At 37.7% G+C, this 22538-nt stretch overlaps 1 protein-coding gene across 2 annotated transcripts in view; it reads left to right on the forward strand.

The window, feature by feature from the left end:
• IKZF3 (IKAROS family zinc finger 3) overlaps positions 1-22538 on the forward strand; it is a 96606-nt gene that overhangs the window by 14823 nt on the left and 59245 nt on the right. Inside the window, exons 1-2 of one of the 2 annotated variants that reach the window (XM_007482299.3) lie at positions 7352-7401; positions 13408-13524. In XM_007482299.3, coding sequence (XP_007482361.1) covers positions 13464-13524 — 61 coding nt within the window. In that variant the 5' untranslated portion in view covers positions 7352-7401; positions 13408-13463. Of the gene's footprint in view, positions 1-7351; positions 7402-13407; positions 13525-22538 lie in introns of those variants that run through there. The other variant, XM_007482298.3, reaches the window with a different exon arrangement.

Raw genomic sequence — 22538 nt, forward strand, 5'->3', positions numbered from 1 at the left:
CTAGTTCCCCCTAGAAGATTTTTGAGGAAAAGATTAATATGAGTAGATGTAAGCATACTTAATTCAGTGTTTCATCGGGTTGATGGATTCATTGCTGAGTATTGCCTCCAACAGTACAGACTGAAAATCTTTGGCATGCTCTTAACGGATGTTGCCTCTTGTCCCATACTCTCTTCTAAATCTTACATAAAGAAAACATGCAGGGGGGGCATCTAGGTAGCCCAGTGGGTAGAGAGCCAGGCCCAGAGTTGGAAAGACCTGGTTTCAAATCTGACCTCAGACACATGCTCGCTGTGTGATCCTGGACAAGTCACTTAACCCCTGTTTGCCTGGCCTTTGCAGATTTTCTGTCTTAGAAATGATAGGAGGACAGAACATAAGGGTTTTAAAAAAAATGATGACAGACAGCATCCAGGTCTTCTCTTGGCCCTTTTAACATTGCCAGGGCAGCACTTGAATTGTTTATCTGTTAATCCTCTCCTTGTTTTATGACCTTCCTTCCTCAGAAAAGAAGGGGAAAGGAACAAAAATGCTGGGAGAATATCTTTTGTGCCACTTCCTGTAGGCATGAAACAATGGCCCAACTATAAGAAAGATACTTCTGGCAGGGATCGAAGAGGAAGGAGAGGGAAGACAGATAATTCTGTTAAAAGATTATTCAGATGATCATCGAAAGAAACTTGGACGTCAATTATACTAACCTCATATTTCAAGAGACAGAAAAGGCCCAGAAAATAAGGTCACTCCAAGAAATTCACATAGGGAATAAGTAGCAGAGCTGATATTTGGCCTGAGATCCGGCGTTCCTCCTCTTGTACTTTGCTGCCTTGGGACAGATGGGAGGGATGTTGCCGAGGTTGAATTATAGGCCTTGGCTGTTGCCTGGATTTGAGAGATGAGGGAAGAATCGAGGATAACTCCAGGACTTGGAGCATGGGAGATTGGATTGAACAATGGTGCCACAGACAGAAATAGTCAAGACAGAAAGAAGAACAGGTTTCATGGAGAAGATAATAAGCTTCATTTCATACAGGTTGAGTTTCAGGTGCCAGTGGGACATTCGAGTGGGGATGGTCCAAAAACAGTTGGAGATTCTGGGCTGGAACTCAGAAAACAGAGTCAGGACTAGAGAGATATATTTGGGAATCATTTGCATAGAAGGTGGTAGTGGAAGCCACCTGAAAGTAAATGAGGTTGCCAAAGGACAGAATGTAGAGGGAGAAGAGAGGAGGACCAAGGACAGATCCTTGAGGCCTGCCCACTTTAAAGGAATTTGGAAGAGAAAAAAGGAAGAAGAGAAGACATTAGATTGGTGGGGGGAAGAACCTAGAAAGTGTGTTATTGAGGGGGCAGCTGGGTAACTCAGTGGATTGAAAGCCAGACCTAGAGAGGGGAGGTCCTGGGTTCAAATGTGACCTCAGACACTTCCCAGCTGTGTGACCCTGGGCAAGTCACTTAACCCCCATTGCCTAGCCCTGATCACTCTTCTGCCTTGGAACCAATACACAATATTGATTCCAAGACGGACAGTAAGGGTTTTAAAAAAAAGTGATTTTGAATGAGAGGAGAGAATTTCCTGTTTGGGGTTAAGAAGTAGGGGTAGCTACATGTTGCAAAAGCTGTAAATAGACTAGTGAGGAAGACTTGAAAAGACCATTGGATTTGGTGATTAGGGTTATTGATGGGGTTTTTTTTAAAGCCTTTACCTTCTCTTAGAATCAATACTAAGTATCAGTTCCAAGGCAGAAGAGCAGTAAGGGGTAGGAAATTAGGGTCAATTGACTTGCCCAAGGTCACACAGATGGAAGTGTCTGAGTGCAGATTTGAATCCAGGACCTCCTGTTTCAGACCTGGCTCTCTATCCACTGAGTCACTTAGTTGTTTCTATTGATGTTTTTTGAGAGAACAATTTTGCCAAATGTGGTTGGAACTGAAGGTAGATTTACAAAGGGTTAAGTGGATAACAAGGAAGTAGAGTCATATAGTATGGATAGCTTTTAAAAGAATTTTAACAGGTCCGGGGTTCAAATGTGGCCTCAGACACTTCCTAGCTGTGTGACCCCAGGCAAGTTGCTTAACCCCCATTGCCTAGCCCTTACTGCTCTTCTGCCTTAGAACCAATACACAGTATTGACTCCAAGACAGAAGGTAAGGTTTTATTTTATAAAATAAAAGAAATTTAACATTAAGGAGGAGAATAAGCCTGAGATGATATAAAAATGAGATAGAAAGTTCAAGGGAAAGCTATTTTTTTTTTACATTAAGGAGATGTATTTACAGTTTTTAGGCAAACGGAAAGTCACCACTAGAGAGAGGGTGAGTTAGAAAATTCAGAAGAGAGGGGATGCTTAAAGTAAGATCCTGAGGAAGATAGGAAGGAATGAGACCTGTGGTAAAAATAAAGATCAAAAATGTAACCAGTGGGAAAGGTTTAAAAAAAGAACACAACTAAATGCTGATTATAAGAAATATGCTTTAAAGACCAAATAATCTGATATAAGTGTGGAGGGAGAGGGTGCAAATGCGAATTTGAAGAGTTAAAAAAGATATGAAATATATTCCTGGCTGATCAAAACATAAGAACTATAGAGTAGAAAAATTCTACAGATGTCTCAAGGATCCAGGATGAGATTATTTATCCTGTGTGTATTGGGTGAAATCTTCACTTGGTGATTTTCCATTGGACACTTAGCACTACTCAGATGGGAATGATTATATAATGGGGATTTCATGTCTGGTGTAAAGATTAAAATTTTAGGGGAGACTGAGGCAGGTAGAAATTAGTTTCTCTCTGCAAGGAGTATTATATTTTTATGAGGTTTATTAAAGATTTAGGATTAAAGAAAATACAGGATAAGAAAACACATGCCTAGGCCAGAGAGACCTAGACAAGATAACCTCACATCATGAAAGAGATGCGTCTGCTCCAAAACGGAAGTCCAAGAGAGACCCTCAGTAGGCGGAGAACTCCTTTAAATAATAATTTGTGTTCTCTCCCAGGCGAGAATTCAGTGCGATTACAAAGCATTCTGGGGAAGTGGAGCAAAGGATTCTGGGGGTTGGAGTCCTGTGTTCAAATCTCAATTTTACATTGGAATAATGGAAGATCAGAAGTACAAGGGATTATTCTAGGGCAATAATTAGCGACCATTCTTGGGGTCACTCCCCTCTAGATGGAGACGTGTATATAAATAAAAGGAAAGCTACAGAAGGGACACTGGTCTAGGAGGATGAATCAAGGGTCTAGGGCTGTGGTGACAGTTGAGAATGAAAAAGTTTAGAAGAAGAGTGGGAGAAGTGAAAGGACTAGGAGGGTGTGTTTAGCGAGCTGAATTTTCAAAAGTTTGGGATCTTGGAAGTGGTATAGTTTTGAGAGGCAACTTTGAAAGGACTGATACTGTAGATCCAGCCTTGGTTTTCCTTTTTTATGAAAAGAGAGACTAAATAATACATTTCACACACCCCCCATATAGAAATTCTTTCAGGGAATATTATCAGCATAACTACAATCATTTATATTAAAATGAATAATTGAATTATTTGAGGGAAAGTGATCATAATTTAAAATGGAAAGTATTCTATTCTTATTCTTCAAACATTTTAAGCTGGCATTCTTAACCTGGAGTCTCTGACCTTGGTTTTTAAAAATTAGATTTTGTTAACTACATTTTAATATTATTGATTTCTGTGGTATCTTGTGCATTGTCATTACATATTTAAAGCATTATTTTTTTAAAACCCTCTGGACCTACCGTCTTGGAATCTATACTAGGTATAAATTCTAAGGCAGATGAGTGGTAAGGGCTAGGCAATTGAGCTAAGTGATTTGCCCAGGGAGTGTCTGAACCCAGGACCCTCATCTCCAGGCCTGGCTCTCTATCTACTGAGTCATCTAGCTGCCTCCACTTAAAACATGACTCCACTAAGGGGTTCCTAGGCTTCACCGGACTGTCCCAAGATCTGTGAAAAGAAGGGTAAGAACCTTTGGCTTGGAGGAACACCTCTTCAACACTGCTTGCAAGCTACCTGTCTGTGTTGCTTTCCTTTTACCTGTGGTGCTAGAGAATTAAAAGTGATGCATGTGTAGCAGCAATAAAGACAGCTGCTTCTAGATTCTCAGCAATAGTGATTAACGCTCCATGGCCACAGCAGCATTTACTATCCAAGGTGTTCCACAGCTATCAGGAACACATTTCTCTTTCTTCTCTAATCTCTGTGCCTTGGTTTCCAGTTCCTCTTGCTTTTCTTCTTTTAACCATAGTCATTCAGGATTAGAGAGACAACCAAGAACCAAAAGGGCACGAAGGGAGAAAAAGATAATTTTGCTGCTTTAAAGATGAAAAGAAATGTCAACAGATAGACCTTGCTGGCAGCTGGCAGCCACCAACCTTGCTGGCAGCTGGCAAATTCAGAATAAGATTCTATTCTAGGATTTGATATTTTGTTCTCCATTAGTGCCCACATTTCCTACTGAGAAAGCAGAAGACTGAGTGGAGATCTGTTCTGTGAAGCTGAGAGCAGGATTTTGTAAACGCTCTCTGGAGTTCAAGAATGATTTGAGAATTCAAAAATAATGCTGTTAGCCATCTGAATTGTGACTAAGCTTACCAAATTTTGCAAATTATATCAATGGAATATGACTATCATTTTGAAAACAAGGTAATTTAAGGGAGGAAACACTAAGGAACAAATATTTACATAGCAACTTTGAAGAGATCACAATGAACCACACATTTCCATCAAAAGTTTTTAGATTTCATTATAAGCTATCCCCTTTCATATGGGATCTCTGAGGAAAAAAACCTCTGATTTCTCTCCCAAAATTCTAGTTCGAGAAATGCTTTCTATGACATCTTTGTTGATTAAAAGTAGAATCTAATAGAATTAAGATGAGCTTAAGACCTCTATTGCTCAGTGATCATTTGTTAAAATTCCCAGGATTTACATAGATATTTACATTGATTACAAATTCTAGTAGAAAAGTTTGAAATTCATAACCAAGCTCTAATTAGTATGTTATTAGAAGCAGCAAAATAAATCATTTGAACTTTAGAATCTACTACATATATTAATCTAAAATTCATAATAGTTTTAATAAGTCTCTTAAAAGGTAAACATCAAGGGATGAAATCTTAATGGGAAAATCTATAATAATTTAATTAAACTTAGAAAAATCACATTAGAATGACATTTTAGTCACAACTTTCTGATGTGTGCACATAATCTAGCAACATTTGTTGTTTGTATATTTGGAAATGTACACAGGATTCGGTCATCCATATTTCATCATTATTTCATAGCATTATTTAGGAAACTTTCTCATATCATATTCCTCACCTGCTACAAGGTCATGGCTATTTAGTCAAGGAAAATGACTTTGTATAGTGCCTTGATCCTATTCAAATGCCATGTTGTTTAATAATCTGACTAGTAATAGTACCTTAAACATTTTTGGCCCTTAACAATTTTTTAAATTACTAAATAATGAAAAATATTGATTATTGTACATGATTATTCTAAAATTACTTTGTGGGAGTTTGGAAAGAAGTTAGCAATTGTTTAATTGTTTGCTGGTACCTGACATTTTTTTTTATCTTGATATAAATGCAAGCTTGAAGATTTATGTGCTTTTTTTTTTAACTCTGGCTCTGGTTCAGAGCTCTCTTGTGTCGGTTTTAAATAGCTTTCCAGTGGTGTCAATACAGATCAGTGGAGAAATTTAGATACTGAATGGCCCATTGATATTGACATCACCTTGTTTGCTTTTGGTAATATAGGGCTGATTAAAAAATGGCATGATTAAAGTTCTGACAAGACAAATAAAATCCAAAGTTCTTTCTTTCATCAATTGTATAATAGGTTGAAGTTTCATTAGAAAAAGATTGCTGCCAGAAACTGGGAAATATTTCTGCTCAGTTCTCTAGAACAGTTCTTCCAGAAGACATTTTGGTGCCAGGTAGATCACCTGGGCATGAAAAGACTCAGCACAGTAGAGAATACCAGATGGAGACTATTTAGGACTTGCTTTGGAGTACATTTTAGAAGAATCAAAATGGTTCAATAAAAATAGTTTCTGTATTCAGAGATCTTAACAGGGTAGTAATTACTCCCTTACACAAATTACTGAGTCAATTCTCTACGTTTTTAAATATGAAAACCTTTAAATTCAGAGATGTCAAGAGAGGAGAGGGAAACTACTATATAGTGTTTTATTGTATTTTCTTAGTTTATCTAAACTGAATTATTAAGTATTTTACTGTTGTCTAAGCTTTCTATTTAAGTTTACTCTTATTTAAACTTCACTATTATCTAAAAAGACCATCCCTAGACAGATTTATATCCATTTATTAAATCATAAATTCTAAGTGGTCAGAATCACCCATTTGTTTTGAGAATCATAAATCATCTGATTCTGTGTTGATTATAAGTGCACAGAACGTCTACTTGATACTTGGAGAAAAGAAATGTGTTTTAAGGTGTCTGACTATCAGTGTTAGTGGGATTAAGGTGCAGAGACCAGGACCTTTTACCTCTTGATAAATCACTGAATCAGGAGTCACATTGTTCTATAATTACCAAAAAATGCTTCCCATGAATGTTACTCAGTTTTTCTTTGGAGCATCTTTTTGCTGCTAGGAATCACTTTGATATAAGGCTAAAGTTTTATAACTGACCTTTCATCTCCCATAAATTAATTTCCCCTCCCTCTGTGTTCTGAAGCCAGTGTTTGAAAGCTAACATGAAACAACTCCAAAATTGAGGATCAAATTTAAGTCACACAAAATTAAGTCACAAAAAAGCCTTTACTTGTAGAATTTTATTTCCACATTATGCTGTTACCTCTGAACCTCCTCTTTGAGATTCCTGGGAGAAGCTTTGTTTTTCAAGGATCCTGGAATAAGGATCTTCTCCTCTCTCTGAAGCCATTCCCCCTGCTGTAAGCTAAGGTCAGACAACAGGTGCAACTAAGTGGTTCAGAGGATTGCAAACCAGGACTGGAGACAAAAAGTTCTGGGTTCAAATGTGGCTTCAGACACTTCCTGGCTGTGTAACTCTGGGCAAGCTACTTAACTCCCATTGCCTGCCTAGTCATTATCACCGGTTGATTTTAAGTAGAAGGTAAGGGAGGAGAAGAAGAGGAGAAAAATGAAGAGTAGACAGGATGAGGTGCTCTTTTGAGTAGGATTAATTTATCTGTTTTGCAGATGAAAAAAGGACTGTCTGTTGCATGGCTTTGCAAAATAGTACTTTATCCTTGTCTTTGATAGATTGGGGATTACCAAAATATTATTTGAAAACCATTTAGATCAATGTTGCTAATATATACAATCTCTACTGTTTTTTTAGATACCCAATCAACTGTGGAGCTGAGAAATTCACAGGCGCAACCTGTGTTCACAGGTATCATCAGGCTTTCCATCTTTTAAAAATACTGTCCTTAAGCCATGAAAGGACGGGGAAAGGTTCTTTTTCAGACTCTGGTGTCTTCTCGATGTAGTGAAAGTGCTAGGGGCTTGGCAGTTGAAAACTTGATCATGTTTTTATGATATCAAGATAACTTTTGAGTGAAATCCCCAATCAATTGCATGAGGGTTTGTTTGTTTTTTGTGTATGTGTTTTTTTTTTTAATGATCACAGTAACCAATCCCCCTTCCTCCTGTCATTTCTGATCCAGGATTCAATTTTTCTCTTTTTAATTGGTTGCTTTGCTTCCTGTGAATCTTTATTATCCAGTCGAAAGTTAACTGTTATCTGAAATGTGCTTAAAAATATGAAGAGTTGATATTAACTTGATTGTCTAGTAGAATTCAAAACCAGAGGGGAGGAAGAACCCTTAAAATATCAGAATTCTTAAAACAACACTTAAAATATCTTACATCTTTATGAACTAAATAGAATGCAGAGTAGAATATTGAGGGCTTATAATATTGGAAACTCATTTATAAAAGGTTAACAGGGATCATTGCTCTCTAAAGAGAGAATGTTTATTATACTATACATCTATATCCATGTGAGGATATAAATATATATATACAAGTTACATACAAATATTCCTAAGTTGTCAAATTAACCATTATTCATTTTCTTTACAGCAAAGATGCATTTAGTAAATTACTAAAGAGACACATTTTTCTTGCATCATAAGAAACTATAAATCTTTGAAAAAGTGTTTTAAATGGTTGAGATAAAAAAAAAAGAAACTGCATGAATGAATTTCCTGAGAACAGGCTATGTTTTCCCTGGCAAGAAGAAATCCCCTTTATGTTTAAATCTAAATTTGTCTTACATAAGTAGCACAAGGATATTCATTTTTGCAAAAATATTCATATTTTCCCAATTTTTCTTCTACCATTCTAATCTCTTTAACTCTTTCAGGGATTCTTGTTGGGCATGTGTCCAATGTGCATTTTTTTTTCTTTGAGGCTTTGTGTGTAACTGTTTTTATGTTGTCTTAGCCTTCTGAGTTTGTGTCTTGGTCTTCCCTGCTATCATAGTAATTTTCAATGATCAAGTTTTTTTGTTGGTTTTGTTTTTTTGCTTCTTTACTTTCACAGACAATTTCTTGCCTTTGAACTTTGTATTAAAGTTGGACTCTGTTCTCCTTGAAGTAGGGGGAGGCACTCTCTATTTTTGGAACTAGTTCTGGGAGTCTGCAAGTTTTGGTACTTCCAAGGTAGAGTAATCTGGGGAGAAAGGTAGTCACTGCTTTCCTGGTCTGTGCTCTGTTCTTTATTGAGGAAGGGCCAGCCTTCCTGTTTCCCAGAGCTGTAAAGTCTAGCACTCCTCTTGGTCCTGGAACTATGACCCAGGTCCCTGCTCCCTTGTGACTTACCACAAGCTCTCCTCTCCACCCTAAAACTGCCAAATAATGCCTCATCCTGTAATCGTCAGTTTCAGCTCTAGGTTCTCTAACCTCTTTCTGGCCAGTTGTCCCATCCCCTTTCTGTCTCTGGACTGAGACGCCCTGAGGCTGTGGCCTCTGCTGTAGTAGCTGCCTCTGTGGTCCTTTGTTCCTGCTGCTGCCATTGCATATTCTTCAAGCCAGCCCCAACTTGGGTGTCCATACCTCCCCTGCTGGCCTCCTAAGTTGTCTTGGGCAGGAAAAATATCTCGTCCCAAGCTTTTGTTGGCTATGCTGATCCATTAGATTTGAGGTATTATTTTAAAGTCATTTGGAAGGGTCTGATGGGAGAACTCAGCTGGGTTGCTGCCCTAATTCCACCATCTTGAACACAAGCAGCACTTGGATGTTCCTAAAATGCAGTGACTTTGCCACCCATCCTTCCTATTCCCTCTTCTAGATAAAAACTAAAATCCTCAATCTGTCATTTAAAACCACCCATGATCAGACTTCCGCCATTCTTTCCAGTTTTATTCATATCCCTGCCCTTACCATTCTCTTTTCTCTTCAAACTGACCTGCCATCCATTTTACCATGAACCACATTCATCTCTCTCTCTTTTTTTTTTAATAACCCTCACCTTCTGTCTTGGAATCAATACTGTGTATTAGCTCCAAGACAGAAGAGTGGTAAGGGCTAGACAATGGGGGTCAAGTGACTCCCCTAAGGTCACATTTGAACCTAGGACCTCCCATCTCTAGGTCTGATTCCCAATCCACTGAGCCACCCAGCTGCCCCCCCCCACATTCATCTCTTATCTTTGTGCCATGCCTGAAATGCCCTCCCTTCTCACCTTCATCTTCTAAGATTCCTATCCACCTTCTACATGAGGTCTTAACTCTTCTCCTTAATCATCCATGCATTCATGTATTGAAATTACTTTGTAAATACTTTCTACTTCCTTACATATATATTATTGTATCCTTCCTAATAAAGCGTAAACCTCTTGAGGGCAGGAATTGTTTAGTTTTTGTCTTTGCAGCTGCAGTGCCTTAGGCAGTTTCTTAAACATACTAAGTACTCGATAAATGTTTATTGAATTTAATATCATCACTTGTGTGTCTTCTTAAATTATAAACCAGTTTCATTTTACATAAAAGAGGGCTGATATTCTATCAGATTAGATTTGTGTTGTCATAAATTCCTTTGCATTTTAAGTGGGCATTTCATTTCCTGAGCAAAAAAGAAAGGCAGCCTACTGTTTGGAACAGCCAACTTCAAATAGATATATGATATACAGAATTTGGAACTTAGAATTTTTACAGATCTCAGCTTTCATTCAATATTTTAGCACCTACTGACCTGGTTTACAGACTCTTTTAGTAGATATTCTTTTTCCAGGACCTCGTTTATTCTTGTATGAATTCTAATAAATTTGCTGGCCCATTTATTAATTTGTTGGCTGTTTCTTAGATGGTTCCCTTTGTTGTATTCTACTTTCCTGTGTCCTTGGTTCCAGGATAACTCTTTAATTTGTAAAAACTATAAAATTCCACAAGTGTTAGGCAATATGACTTGAGCAATTAAAGGGAGTTGCATATATTATCCTGCTTGAGAATATAGTGTCAATTCTGCTGCTTTGAATTTAGGAAGTTACTCAATAAATACACATTTATTGACTGGCAGAAACTAAGTAATTCTTCATTTTTGTGTTCTAATTAATTATTCAATCATGCTTAAATATAAAAATAATTCTAGATGCTTTATAATGATAGTAGATGACCTTTATGTCTATGTAAACCTATGTAAAATGCTTTTCAAATTGTAAATGGTATATTAATGTTAACTATTGTTATTCCATAGCATCTTAAGACCTATAGCATGCTTTGCACAGTTTTTCATTTGCTCTTGATAATAAGTCTCAGGTTGGTACTATAAATGTTATTAGTTTTGCAAATTAGGAAACTAAAGCTCAGAGGAAATGATTGGGCCAGGATCACTTGGCTGGTCAGTGATAGAGACCTGATTACTACCTAGATCTCTTTAAATTCTAAGTCTAGTATACTTACTAGTCCATTGTGCTTCCTTGAAGGATTATCATCACTAATTGATCAAAAAATATAATTTTCTTTTGAATATGTTTTTAAATTAAATTTTATTTTCAAATGAAGATCTGCCTATTCTCCCTCCCACCTTCCTTGCTTCCCCCATTGAGAAAGGAAAAATAATCCCATTATATTTTTGAATTCAATTTTATTTTAGTCTATTTTCAGTTTTCAATTCTCTCCCACCTTCCTCCTGCTCCAAACCCCTATCTTAAACATGTTTAGCCAAGCTAAATAATTCCCACATTGGCCATATCCCCAAAAATGTCTTAAATTTCACTCTAAGTCTTAACTCTTCTCTATCAGAAGATGGGCAACACATTTCATGAATCCTCTAGAATTGTGATTAGACATTTTATTGATCAGAGTTTCTAAGTCTTTCAAAGTTGTTTGTCTTTACACTATTGTTAATATTATATAAATTATTCTCCTTGTTCTGCTCACTTCACTCTCTAGCAGCTCATACAATATTTCTCAAATTTCTCTGAAAACATCACCTTTATAATTTCTTGCAGCACAACAGAATTCAATCATATTCATGTACCATAACTGCTTCAGCCCTTCTCCAATTGATGGATAACACATCAATTTCCAATTCTTTGTCACCACAAAGAGCTGCCATAAGTATTTTTCTTGTATATAAGTCCTTTTCCTCTTTCTTTGATCTCTGAAGATTTTTTTGAAGATTTGGGAGATTTCTTTACTGTTTCTGACTGTTTACTAGCTTTTAGGGGCACAGTTCTAAATTGTTTTCCAGAATGACTGGACTAGTTCACAACCTCACCAACATTGTATTAATGTACCTGTTTTCTCCTATTCCCTCCAGCGTTTGTCATTTCCCATTTTTTCTCATTTTGGTCAATCTGATGGGTGTGTTGTAGAACCCCAGAGTCATGCTAATATGCATTTCTCTAATTATTTGAACATTTTAAAAACATGGTTATTGATAGCTTAGATTTCTTCTTCTGGAAACTGACTGTTCATTTCCTTTGGAGAATAGTTTTTATTCTTCTAAATTTGAATCAGTTCACTATGTAATTTAGAAATGAGATGTTTATCAGAGAAATTTGCTATGAAGACCTTTCCTTCCCCCCCCCCCCCCATTACCTGCTTCTCTTATGATTTTAGCTGTATTGAATTTGTTTGTATAAAAACTTTTTTCATTTTATGTAATCAAAGTTTTACATCTTGCCGCCTGTGGACCTTTTTTTCTCTTGTTCAGTCACAAACACTTCCCCCTCCCCTTATTCATCGTTATATGTGATTTTTAAAGACTTGCTAACTATATTTTTAAAATAAGTTTATGTTGATGTATTTTGTTCTTTTTATGTCACCATAATTTTCCCCAGTGTTCTTTTCCCATTTCCTCCCATATAACCATCTGGTATAACAGATAAAAAGAAAAGGGAGAAAAATCAGCATAACTGATCAATGCATTGAAAAAGTTTGAAAATAAGTGCACTTTACAATTGTGTACCTCCCACCTCTTCAAAGGAATGGGACAGGGATATCTTTTCATCTCGTCTTTTGCGTCATGTTTGTTCTTTATCATTTTGTAATATTCGCCCTGATTTTTGGTGGTTCTTTTCATTTTTATTATTGTAGTTATATTCTAATTTTTTTTCTTGACTTGCTTACTTTACTCTGCATCAGTTCAAGGAGATCTTTCCATGCTTCTCTTTATTCATCACATATTTCTTGTAGTACAGTAGAATTTCATTACACAATTTGCTCAGCCATTCCCCAATAATTGGACATTTACTTTGTTTCTCCATAAGTATTTCAGTGTTTTGGGGGACTTTGTTCTTATCAATGACCTCCTTGGGACTTAAGCCTAGCAATATAATCTCAGCAAGGAGGTATGGATATTGTGCTCATTTTCTTTGTATCATTCTAATTTACTTTCCAGAATGGTTGTACTGATTCACAACTCCACCAACAATGCATTAATGTACCTACCTTCATGCAACCACTGCAACACTGACTTCCCTTTTTTTTTTGCCTTTTTTGCCAACATCTTGCTATCCTTAGATAGGACTTTATTAATCTTGGTTCAGTTATACTTTCTAGACTAGGAATACATCTTTACCTTCTTGATAAGTCATGAGAAAATAGAGCTTAACATGCAGAAATTTTATTTCCAGATATCTCTTTAGAAATGCCTTTTTATTTTAAGTCCAGTACTTAGTTGTGTCATCAATTAATATGTATTGAGCACAAACAGTAGCTGCATCCTACTAAATGTTTTGAGATTAGAAAGTACCAAACTATTAAAAAATGAGCTCCTTTTTATATTTTAGTTCTGGACAGAGAAAGGAAATATCAGCTGAACTATCAAGGGTTTCTATGAAGCAGATCATTGGTCATATAGTTAATAAAAGTCTTATGGCATGTGAATTTTGAAAGGCAAATTATGAGTAATGATCCAGATGATTATTATTTATACTTTCTTTCATTTAGAAGGCCAAGTGATTTTGAATGACTACAGTTCGTCCAAACCTCAGGAGGTAGAAAATATGGACAGTGGAGAAGAGAACAAAGACCAGGTCCCACCAGTTGAAGATGAGGACATGGGAGGTAAGTTGGAATTTACTTGCCAGAAAGTAATGACTAAAGATTTGATTGATGTTCAGCATTAAAGGAAAATAAGGAGTTATCTGAGGATAATGGTAACAAATTATTTTGGGAAGGATAAAACAGTTTTTTCAATTACTGTGGCTTCTTAAAGTTCAGCCCAAATTTTCATCACATTTTTGAGAACATAGGATGCCTTGCCAATCTCCTACATAAACACACAGCTTACCCTAAATTTTCACTTATCTTTTATATTAATGTTTATGTTGGCACAGACATATAACATAAACAATCCGCATTGCTTTTCTGAGTCAGCCTCGGGATCATTATATATAATGTGTGTCTAAATGTGTACTGTGTTGCAAAGACTCTTTTCCTAGGATTTCTCTCCCATTTGTTGAAGACTCTATAATAAACATTTAAAGAGGTCATGAAATGGAGCTGTGTGTCTAGAACCTCAGAGACTGAAATCACAGCGTCAACTAACATTCCAGCTATGCCGAGCTGTACATTAGTTTGTGCCAGTTCTAAACCACAGAGACTGAAAAGTGCTGCTTGGCACAGGATGTGGTCATTTGTGCTGAGGAAAGCATATGGTGCCCTACCAGGTCCATGCGACTTCTTGAAGGTGACTTATCCATGGCATTGCACTCACATCAAAGCAGAGAGTAGCTCTAGTCTTGCCATAGAGTTTTCTAAACTAAATGTGTTTGAATTGGAGACCTTTGGGTGTAGAGGTTTAGAATGGTTTGCCAAAAAAATTCTCTAAGGTTTGAAACATGACATATAATTATTTTTTATTTATTTTTTAAATTTTATTTAATTAGATGATTTAGAATATTTTTCCATGGTTACAACTTGTGTTCCTTCCCTCCCCTCCCCCCACTTTCCTGTATCTGATGCACACTTCCACTGGGTTTAACATGTGTCATTGATCAAGACCTATTTCCATATTATTAATATTATGACATATGATTGATTATTCAATTAAAACTCAGTATCTTTTTCCCCTTGACCCCTGGTCTAAGGCAAGAAGCCAGAACCAATTTTTTTAATCAGGTCAATTTTTGAAGAATATTGTGAAAAAATATGTTGTGGTAGGTAGCTAAATTTTTTTAAATTCCCTGCACAGAGCAGATGCAACCTAGGTAGAAAATATGTCACCTTCTCCTAACCCGCAGTCAACAAACAAAATTGTCATTGACCGTATCCTAGAAAAATTGTCCAAAATGGCAAGAGGAAGACTCATTCTCTGCAGCTTCTGCATCTGGGGCATAGCTGATGGTTATAGATAATATCAAGAGCTGACATTTATATACAATATTTCTACATTTCAGCACTGAGCATAATCTCTGACACAGACTAGATGCTTAATAAATATTTGTTGAGGGACATCGAAGTAACTCAGTAGTCCTTGCTCTTATGTCTTACAGTTGTTACTAGGACAGAAAATAAGGGTTAAAAAAAAATTATAGCCCTAGGGAGTTGCCTGTAGTACAAAGAGTTTTATTGACCTGCTTGGGCTAACATAGCCAGCATATATCAAAGGCCAAGAAGCCAACTCTCCTTCTACTATGCCTCTTGGTCTTAATATTGTTGGTCAGTCAAGTAATAGACAAGGAAACTTGGAATTTAAGAGATTAAGTGACTTGCCCAAGGTCATATGGTATCTAGTGGTAGAGTTGGAACTCAAACCCAGGTCTTGTGACTCTGAGTCTAATTAATGCTTGTTCCACTTCATTACACTACTTCTGGCATAGTATGCCAACTCATCCTCTACCCCCCCACTGCATTTCTATAGGAGCAAGGGACATCTGTGGAGAGAAACTACTTTCCCCAGGTGCCATATGGTTAGGAGCACTACGTGTTTCTCCTGGTGACCAGGCATGAGGCCAGTAATCCTAAATAATCTAGGAGGGAGAGTTTTCTTCCTCCTTTGCCCCATACTGTTACATTTCCCTTAAAAAAAAAAGAATTGAGTGAACCAATTCTCTTTCTTAAGATTAATTCTCTTTATGACAGTTCAGCTGCATACCAGTCACACCTGTGCTAATAACACTCCATCTGGGTCCTAGATTTAATGTGGACTGGAACCAGGACCTCTGCTCTTTAGCATGGGATAATAGCAATTGCTGGGCATACATCATAGAATAGATATTTGACAATGCAAATAATGCTTGCCTAATGCATTCTGAGCAGCATTGCCTAGGAGATATCTAAATCCTGTCACAGACACAAACCCACATTGATATTCAGAAGTGGACACGTTGCATAATGTGGTACATCTAATTCTGCAGTGTGGGGAGCTGTCCCCATGGTGACCAGAATGCATCTCTCAGCAAATCCCGGTCCAAATCGTAGAGGCCACATGGGAAAATTTGGCTAAAATTGTAATGAAAATGACCACATATATTGTCAAATGCTGTGGAATCCCAATGTAATTATAATCATCTCATTTTTAAAAGGTCATCTAGAGGAGTTTGGGAGTTTTTAGTGACAAAGAACGACTTTTTCCCTGCAGTGTTTTAAATTCTGAGCAAATGCTAATTGTGTTTTATTTTAGGTTCTAAGAGAGGTAAAGTATGTGGTTTTGTCTCTTCTTTTTTTAATAAAATAGATCTCTTTGTGCAGGTTTCCAGCAGTTAGTAGTTTGCTTTGTAGAAAACTGCAGGCAACCAGTGGAGGCACTTACTTTTTTTTTCCTGTGGTCTAGAAGAAAGCAAGGCTGTTTTTGCAAAAATAACTATTGGGTTAAGACCTTGGCCTTAGCCTTTACCTCCCTAATGCTGTAGGTTAGTAACATTAGCATTGTGGAGAGGTGAGGGGTAGCAGAGGTAGTAAAGTCCATCATGATTTGGCATCAGTTTCTTTATTCATCCCCCAATAAGTCTTGATCATTTTTCTTTTTGCAAAAAAAGCCCCAAATATTCTAATGTGCTTCCATGTATTTGATAGAACTGTTGAAATAAAGAGAAATAGTGGGAGCAGGGGCAGTCTTATGGACAGTTGGGAGCCAATGATCATATTGGAGTTCCTTTTGTATCCCCTTAAGACACAGCAGTATAGTAAAAGAGAGCCAAAGGATTTGCCAAATCATCTCATGCTTCAAACTCTCCTCTTCCTAATATCCCTATTTCTACCAAAGGTACCTCCGGTTTCCCACTGTCTCATCCATATTCCCAGCCTCAAAACCATCTCCATCTCTCCTTCTCCCTTCCCTACCACAGTCATGTGCCAAATGTTGTTGATTTGACCTCCACAATATATCTCACATCCATCCCCTTCTCCCCTCTCACACAGCTATCATCCTAATTCAGGCTGCCTTCATTTCTCCCCTGGACTTTCACCTCCTAATTGGTCTCCCAGCCTCCAGATACCCAAGAGTTAACGGGGTCCTTTGACTTTGTCATTCTCCCTGAGAAACTTCTCTGTCTTCTTTTCTCTGGGATAAAATTTGGGCTCTTGTGTTTGGCTTTTAAAGATTTTAAGATTGGCTTTCCCACTCTGGCTGGCTCCAGACTACCTTTTCAGGTTTATTGTTTTATTGTTTATTTCATATCCCTCTGTGCACACTAACCCATTTCTCTTCCCTACACCAACATTCTGTCTCTCGTTTCTCATCTCTCAACCTTTGTACAGGCTATCCTCCAGGGCTAGAATGTTCTCTTTTGGCCTTCACCTCTTCGAATCTCCAGCTTTCCTCAAAGCTCAGGTCAAGCCTACGCTGAGCCTCACCTGCCCATCTAGTTGACAGGACCCCTTTCCTGGAACAAGGGTTCTTAAACCTTTTGTTGTGTCCTGGTAATGCCTGTGGGCCCCTCTCAGAATAATACTTTTATGGATGAAAAATACAAAGGATTACAAAGGAAACTGATTCAGTTTAAATTAAAATGCATTCTTTGCCTATCCAACTTCACAAACCCCTGAAAACTATCCACAGAACCTAGAAATTACCTTGCAAATATTTTCTTTCTTCATTAATTAATTTATTGTTACTTACATTAAAATTCCAAGGTATCTCCTTCCCCTCCCTGAACTAGAGAAGGCATCATTTAACCAAAACAATGTCTATATAAAGCTATGTCTTACTTGTTCTATCAGTTCTTTCTCTGAAGGTGGACATTCACAAGTTATTCTTCAAACGTTATTTTGGTTGCTGTATATAGTGTTCTCTTAGTTCTACTCATTTTGCTCTTTGTAATTTCATGTGTCTTTCCTTGTTTTAAAAAAAAATAACCTCATCAATTCTTACCTTCCATCACAATCATATGCCACAGCTTATTCAACCATTCCCAATGGATGGGTATTCTTGTGTGTTTTTATGCCTGTGTTGTTGCCACTCAAAACAATGTAAACTCCTTGAAGGCAAGAACTTTATTCTTATCTTTTTTATCCCTATTGAGTCGTAGGCACTTAACAAATATTTCTTCCATGAATAACCGAATTAATGCAATTCTGGCTCAACTGGGCTCCCTTGGACAAGTCATTGCAACTCGTTGAATCATTGAATATTTGGCCTCAGTTTCCTCATCTGGAAAGTGAAGGGGTTGGACTTAGGTGAGCTATCACAGAGTGGTGAACTTAGGGCTGCAAAACTAAATCAGTCTGGGCTGGCTAGGCAGCTCAGTGGATAGAGAGCCAGGCCTAGAGTTGGGAAGCATTGAGTTCAAATTTGGCCTTAGAAACTTCCTAGCTGGGTGGCCCGTGGCAAATCACTTAACCCCAGAACATAAAGGTTTAAAATATATGTCACTGAGAAATGTTTAACAAAATAAGTAAAACTATAATAAAATGTAGACAATGTTGATTTGTGGTTTTCAAAGGTAATATATAGCATGTAATATATGGTTTCTATTTGAAGTTGATACCACTTATCTATCAAGGCCCTATAAAGCCACCTTCTTACTTTCATTTCTTTAATGAAAAGGATTATTTTTATTTTAGACAGATATTTTTTCCTGGTTGGTGGGCACTACACCTTTTTTTTTTTTAATTTTATTTAATTAGTCAATTTAGAACATTTTTCCTTGGTTACAAGAATCATATTCTTTCCCTCCCTTCCCTCCCCCCACCTTTCCCATGGCCAACACGCAATTTCATTGGGTATTACATGTGTCCTTGATCAGAACCTATTTCCATGTTGTTGGTGTTTGCACTAGGATGTTCCTTTAGAGTCTCCATCCCCAGCCATATCCCCTCGACCCATGTGATCAAGCAACTGTTTTTCTTCTGTGTTTCTACTCCCAGTTTTTCCTCTAAATGTGGATAGTGTTTTTTCTCATAGATCCCTCCAAGTTGTTCAGGATCACTGCATTGCCCCTAATGGAGAAGTCCATTACATTCAATTGTACCACAGTGTATCAGTCTCTGTGTACAATGTTCTCCTGGTTCTGCTCCTTTCACTCTCCATCACTTCCTAGAGGTTGTTCCAGTCTCCATGGAATTCCTCCACTTTATTATTCCTTTGAGCACAATAGTATTCCATCACCAACAGATACCACAATTTGTTCAATCATTCCCCAATTGAAGGACATCCCCTCATTTTCCAATTTTTGGCCCCCACAAAGAGCGCAGCTAGGAATATTCTTGTACATGTCTTTTTCCTTATTATCTCTTTGGGATACAAACCCAGCAGTGCTATGGCTGGATCAAAGGGCAGACAGTCTTTTAGTACCCTTTGGGCATAGTTCCAAATTGTCCTCCAGAATGGTTGGATCAATTCACAACTCAACCAGCAATGTATTAATGTTGGTGGGTACTAAATCTTAAAAAAAAAAAAATTAAAAAGGTAGAAAATACTTAGAAAACCAAAATTGTATCACAAACATCATTTGGTCATCTCTCAGAACCTTTCTAGGTCAACCCCACCTACCTCCAGTGGCCAACTAGATAGGCACAAACATTTACAAAAAAAAAAAAATTAAATGACAAAGCAATGAGACCTATCAGTGGTAATTCTACTCCATATTTTCATGAATTTATGTTTTAATTGTGATTGGAAAGAAATCAAAATAAAATTCTAGATCCAGTGGCATCATTTTGGTGGCTAGCTCTGGCTCAAGACCCATCTCAAGACTACTCCATCCCTCACTAATTTCCGTTCTCCTTTGAACTCCTACAACATTGATATAAAATAATTTAACACTTAGTTTTATGCATAACTTATCTTCCCAATAAGGTGGAAAGTTTCTGTAGGGGAGAGTCTTTTGTTTTATATTTCTATTTCCTCCAAAGAACCAAACAGCACAGAATAGTTCAATGAGCTTTTATTAAAAGTTTTATTAAGGGGGCAGCTAGGTGGTTCAGTGGATTGAGCACAAGGCCTGAAGATAGGAGATCCTGGGTTCAAATTTGACCTCAGATATATCTTAGCTCTGTGTCCCTGGGCAAGTTACTTCACCCCCATTGCCTGACCCTTACTGCTCTTCTCCTTGGAACCAGTACACTGTATTGACTCTAAGATGGAAGGTAAGAGTTTTTAAAAGTTTATTAGCAGGGCACCTAGTCAGCACAGTGGATAGAGTGCTAGGCCTGGAGTTGGGAAGACCTGGGTTCAAATAAGGCCTTAGACATTTCTTAGCTGGGTGACCCTGGATAAATCACTCAGCCCTGTTTGCCTAGTTTCTGCCCTTCTGTCTTAAAATTGTTACTAGGACAGAAAGTAAGGATATTTTTTTTAAAGTGTATTATGTGCTGGGCACTATATTGAGTTCTGGGGATAGAAAGAAAAGCAGAAATTTTGAGCATATAATAAGTATTCAAAAATTCAACCAATATTTGATGATCAACTAATTACTTAGCCACAATGATTCTCTCTATTGCTTTGACTTCTAAAAAATTTTAGCTTTATGAAGCAGTGATTTCCAGACCTACCAGATTGGGTGAAGGATAAGAAATGAAGAAATGCTTTTTTTTTTTTTAATGCTGCTCAGCCTTTGGCTCATTTGGCCAAATTGAAGCATTTTTCTTTGACTCTGCAAAATGGTACTTTCTACCCATGTCATTGTAGTAATTTGAGGTTTAGCAGGAAAAAAAAAGTTTAAGAGATCATTATGGGGCAGCTAGGTGACTCAGTAGAGCATTAGTCCTAGAGGTCCTGGGTTCAATTCTGGCCTCAGATATTTCCCAGCTGCACGACTCTAGACAAGTCACTTACTTCACCATTGTCTAGCCCTTACCACTCTTCTGCCTTAAAATCAATATACAGTACTGATTGCAAGACAGAAGGTAAGGGTTGAGAGAGGGAGAGAGAGAGAGAGAGAGAGGGAAGGAGAGGGAGAGGGAGAGAGGGAGAGGGAAGGAGAGAGAGAGAGAGAGAGAGAGAGAGAGAGAGAGAGAGAGAGAGAGAGAGAGAGAGGAAAGAAAGGAGGAAGGAAAAAGGAAGAAAGAAAGAGAAGAAAAAAGGAAGAAAGAAGGAAGGAAAAAAAGAAAGGAAGGAAGGAAGGGAAAAAGAAAGAAGGAAGGGAAAAAAGAAAGAAGGAAGGAAAAAAGGAAGAAAGAAGGAAGAAATAAAGAAAGTGAGAGAGAAAGAAAGAGAAAAAAACTCTTCAAACTCTGGTACTAGTTTGGAGAGATGCTGTCTTGATCCAACAGAGAAGATCCAATTTGGCAGCACTTTCTACAATTGACAACAAGGCTTAAAAGTCTCTCTCCCTTCTAGTCCCCTATCTGGCAAAGGTCCTTAATTTCTATAAGAACCCAAATTTTAAAGGGCCATCAGAAGCCTCTTTCCTTTCTCCTAGGAGACACAACTCAAGTCTTTAAAAGACTTTTCCTGTGATCATCTTGATTCCTGTTGAGGTACACAGTGTTCTCAGTATGACAAGTGCTAAAAATGTTCATGCTTTTGAAAGGGAAAAAAAATAGCAAGCCACATTTGTGGCTCATGGATGCTAATTGCCACCACATTTAGATGTGTGAAGGGGTCTCTGGCTGGAGTGAGATTGGAGAGGCAGACTCCCTCTCGCCGAGGCGCTCACTGAGGTTCCCGTGGTGCTGCTCAGCACACGCAAGTATGTGCTTCAAAAGGAAGTGCCGTTCTTTATCAAGTTATTACATCTCCCAAGCCCAGATCTAGATCTGCTGTTCATGGGATGCGGGGGTTATCTCACAAAATCAGCAGTGCTACTCCGTGGCAGAAGTTCACTCACAGGGGATTTCTGTAAGTGTTAGAACTGGGCAGGCGGCAATATTGCATCAACTGTGTCAAACGGGCAAGTTTTTGAGGTGATCACAGGAAAGAGGCTGCTCCTTGAATCCTGTTGACAGAAATTTGAATGTGTTGATTTGAATGTGTGCCTTGAAGTCCCAGTGAGCCAAGAGGAACCCAGAATGAGGTTTTAACATTGGGTTCTTAGGATAACGGGTAACTGAAGAACAGTTTAAATCCTCAGACCTCCTTGGATGCTGTGTGTGTGTGTCTCTGAGTTAACTTTGCCTTGGAGGAATTACTGACCGTGCCTTTCATTCTAAGGAAAATGCTGGAATGAAAAAGGAAACAAGAAACAAGTCATGTGAGTTCCAGATATAATCTATTACCCAGAAATCTCCCTATAGCCTCACTCAACCGGAAGGAGAAACTAGGTGCAGGCAACGAATAATATTTATTCATGATCTGAGGTGTCAGAAGCTCTTTTTGTTCCCTAAACACATTGTCAGCTCTTTGATTTAAAGAACCAAATTTTCTCCTCTTACAATCCCCTTACTAGTACTTAACTCTTGTGTATGTATAATAGACACTTGATAAATTCAAGTTAATTTAACTTAACAAACATTTGTTAAGTGTACCTTGCGTTCCAGGCACTGTGAAGATTGACAGCAAGGTGGCTCAGTAGATAGAGAGCCAGGCATGGAGACAGGACATCCTGGGTTCTAATGTGGCCTCAGACACTTCCTAGCTGTGTGACCCTAGACAAGTCACTTAACCCCAGTTGCTTAGCCCTTCCTGCTCTTCTGCCTTGGAACCAATATTACTATCTATTCAAGAACAGAAAGTAAAAGTTTAGAAAAAAAAATGT

Source organism: Monodelphis domestica, chromosome 2, assembly GCF_027887165.1.
Source record: "Monodelphis domestica isolate mMonDom1 chromosome 2, mMonDom1.pri, whole genome shotgun sequence".
Taxonomy (NCBI): domain Eukaryota; kingdom Metazoa; phylum Chordata; class Mammalia; order Didelphimorphia; family Didelphidae; genus Monodelphis; species Monodelphis domestica.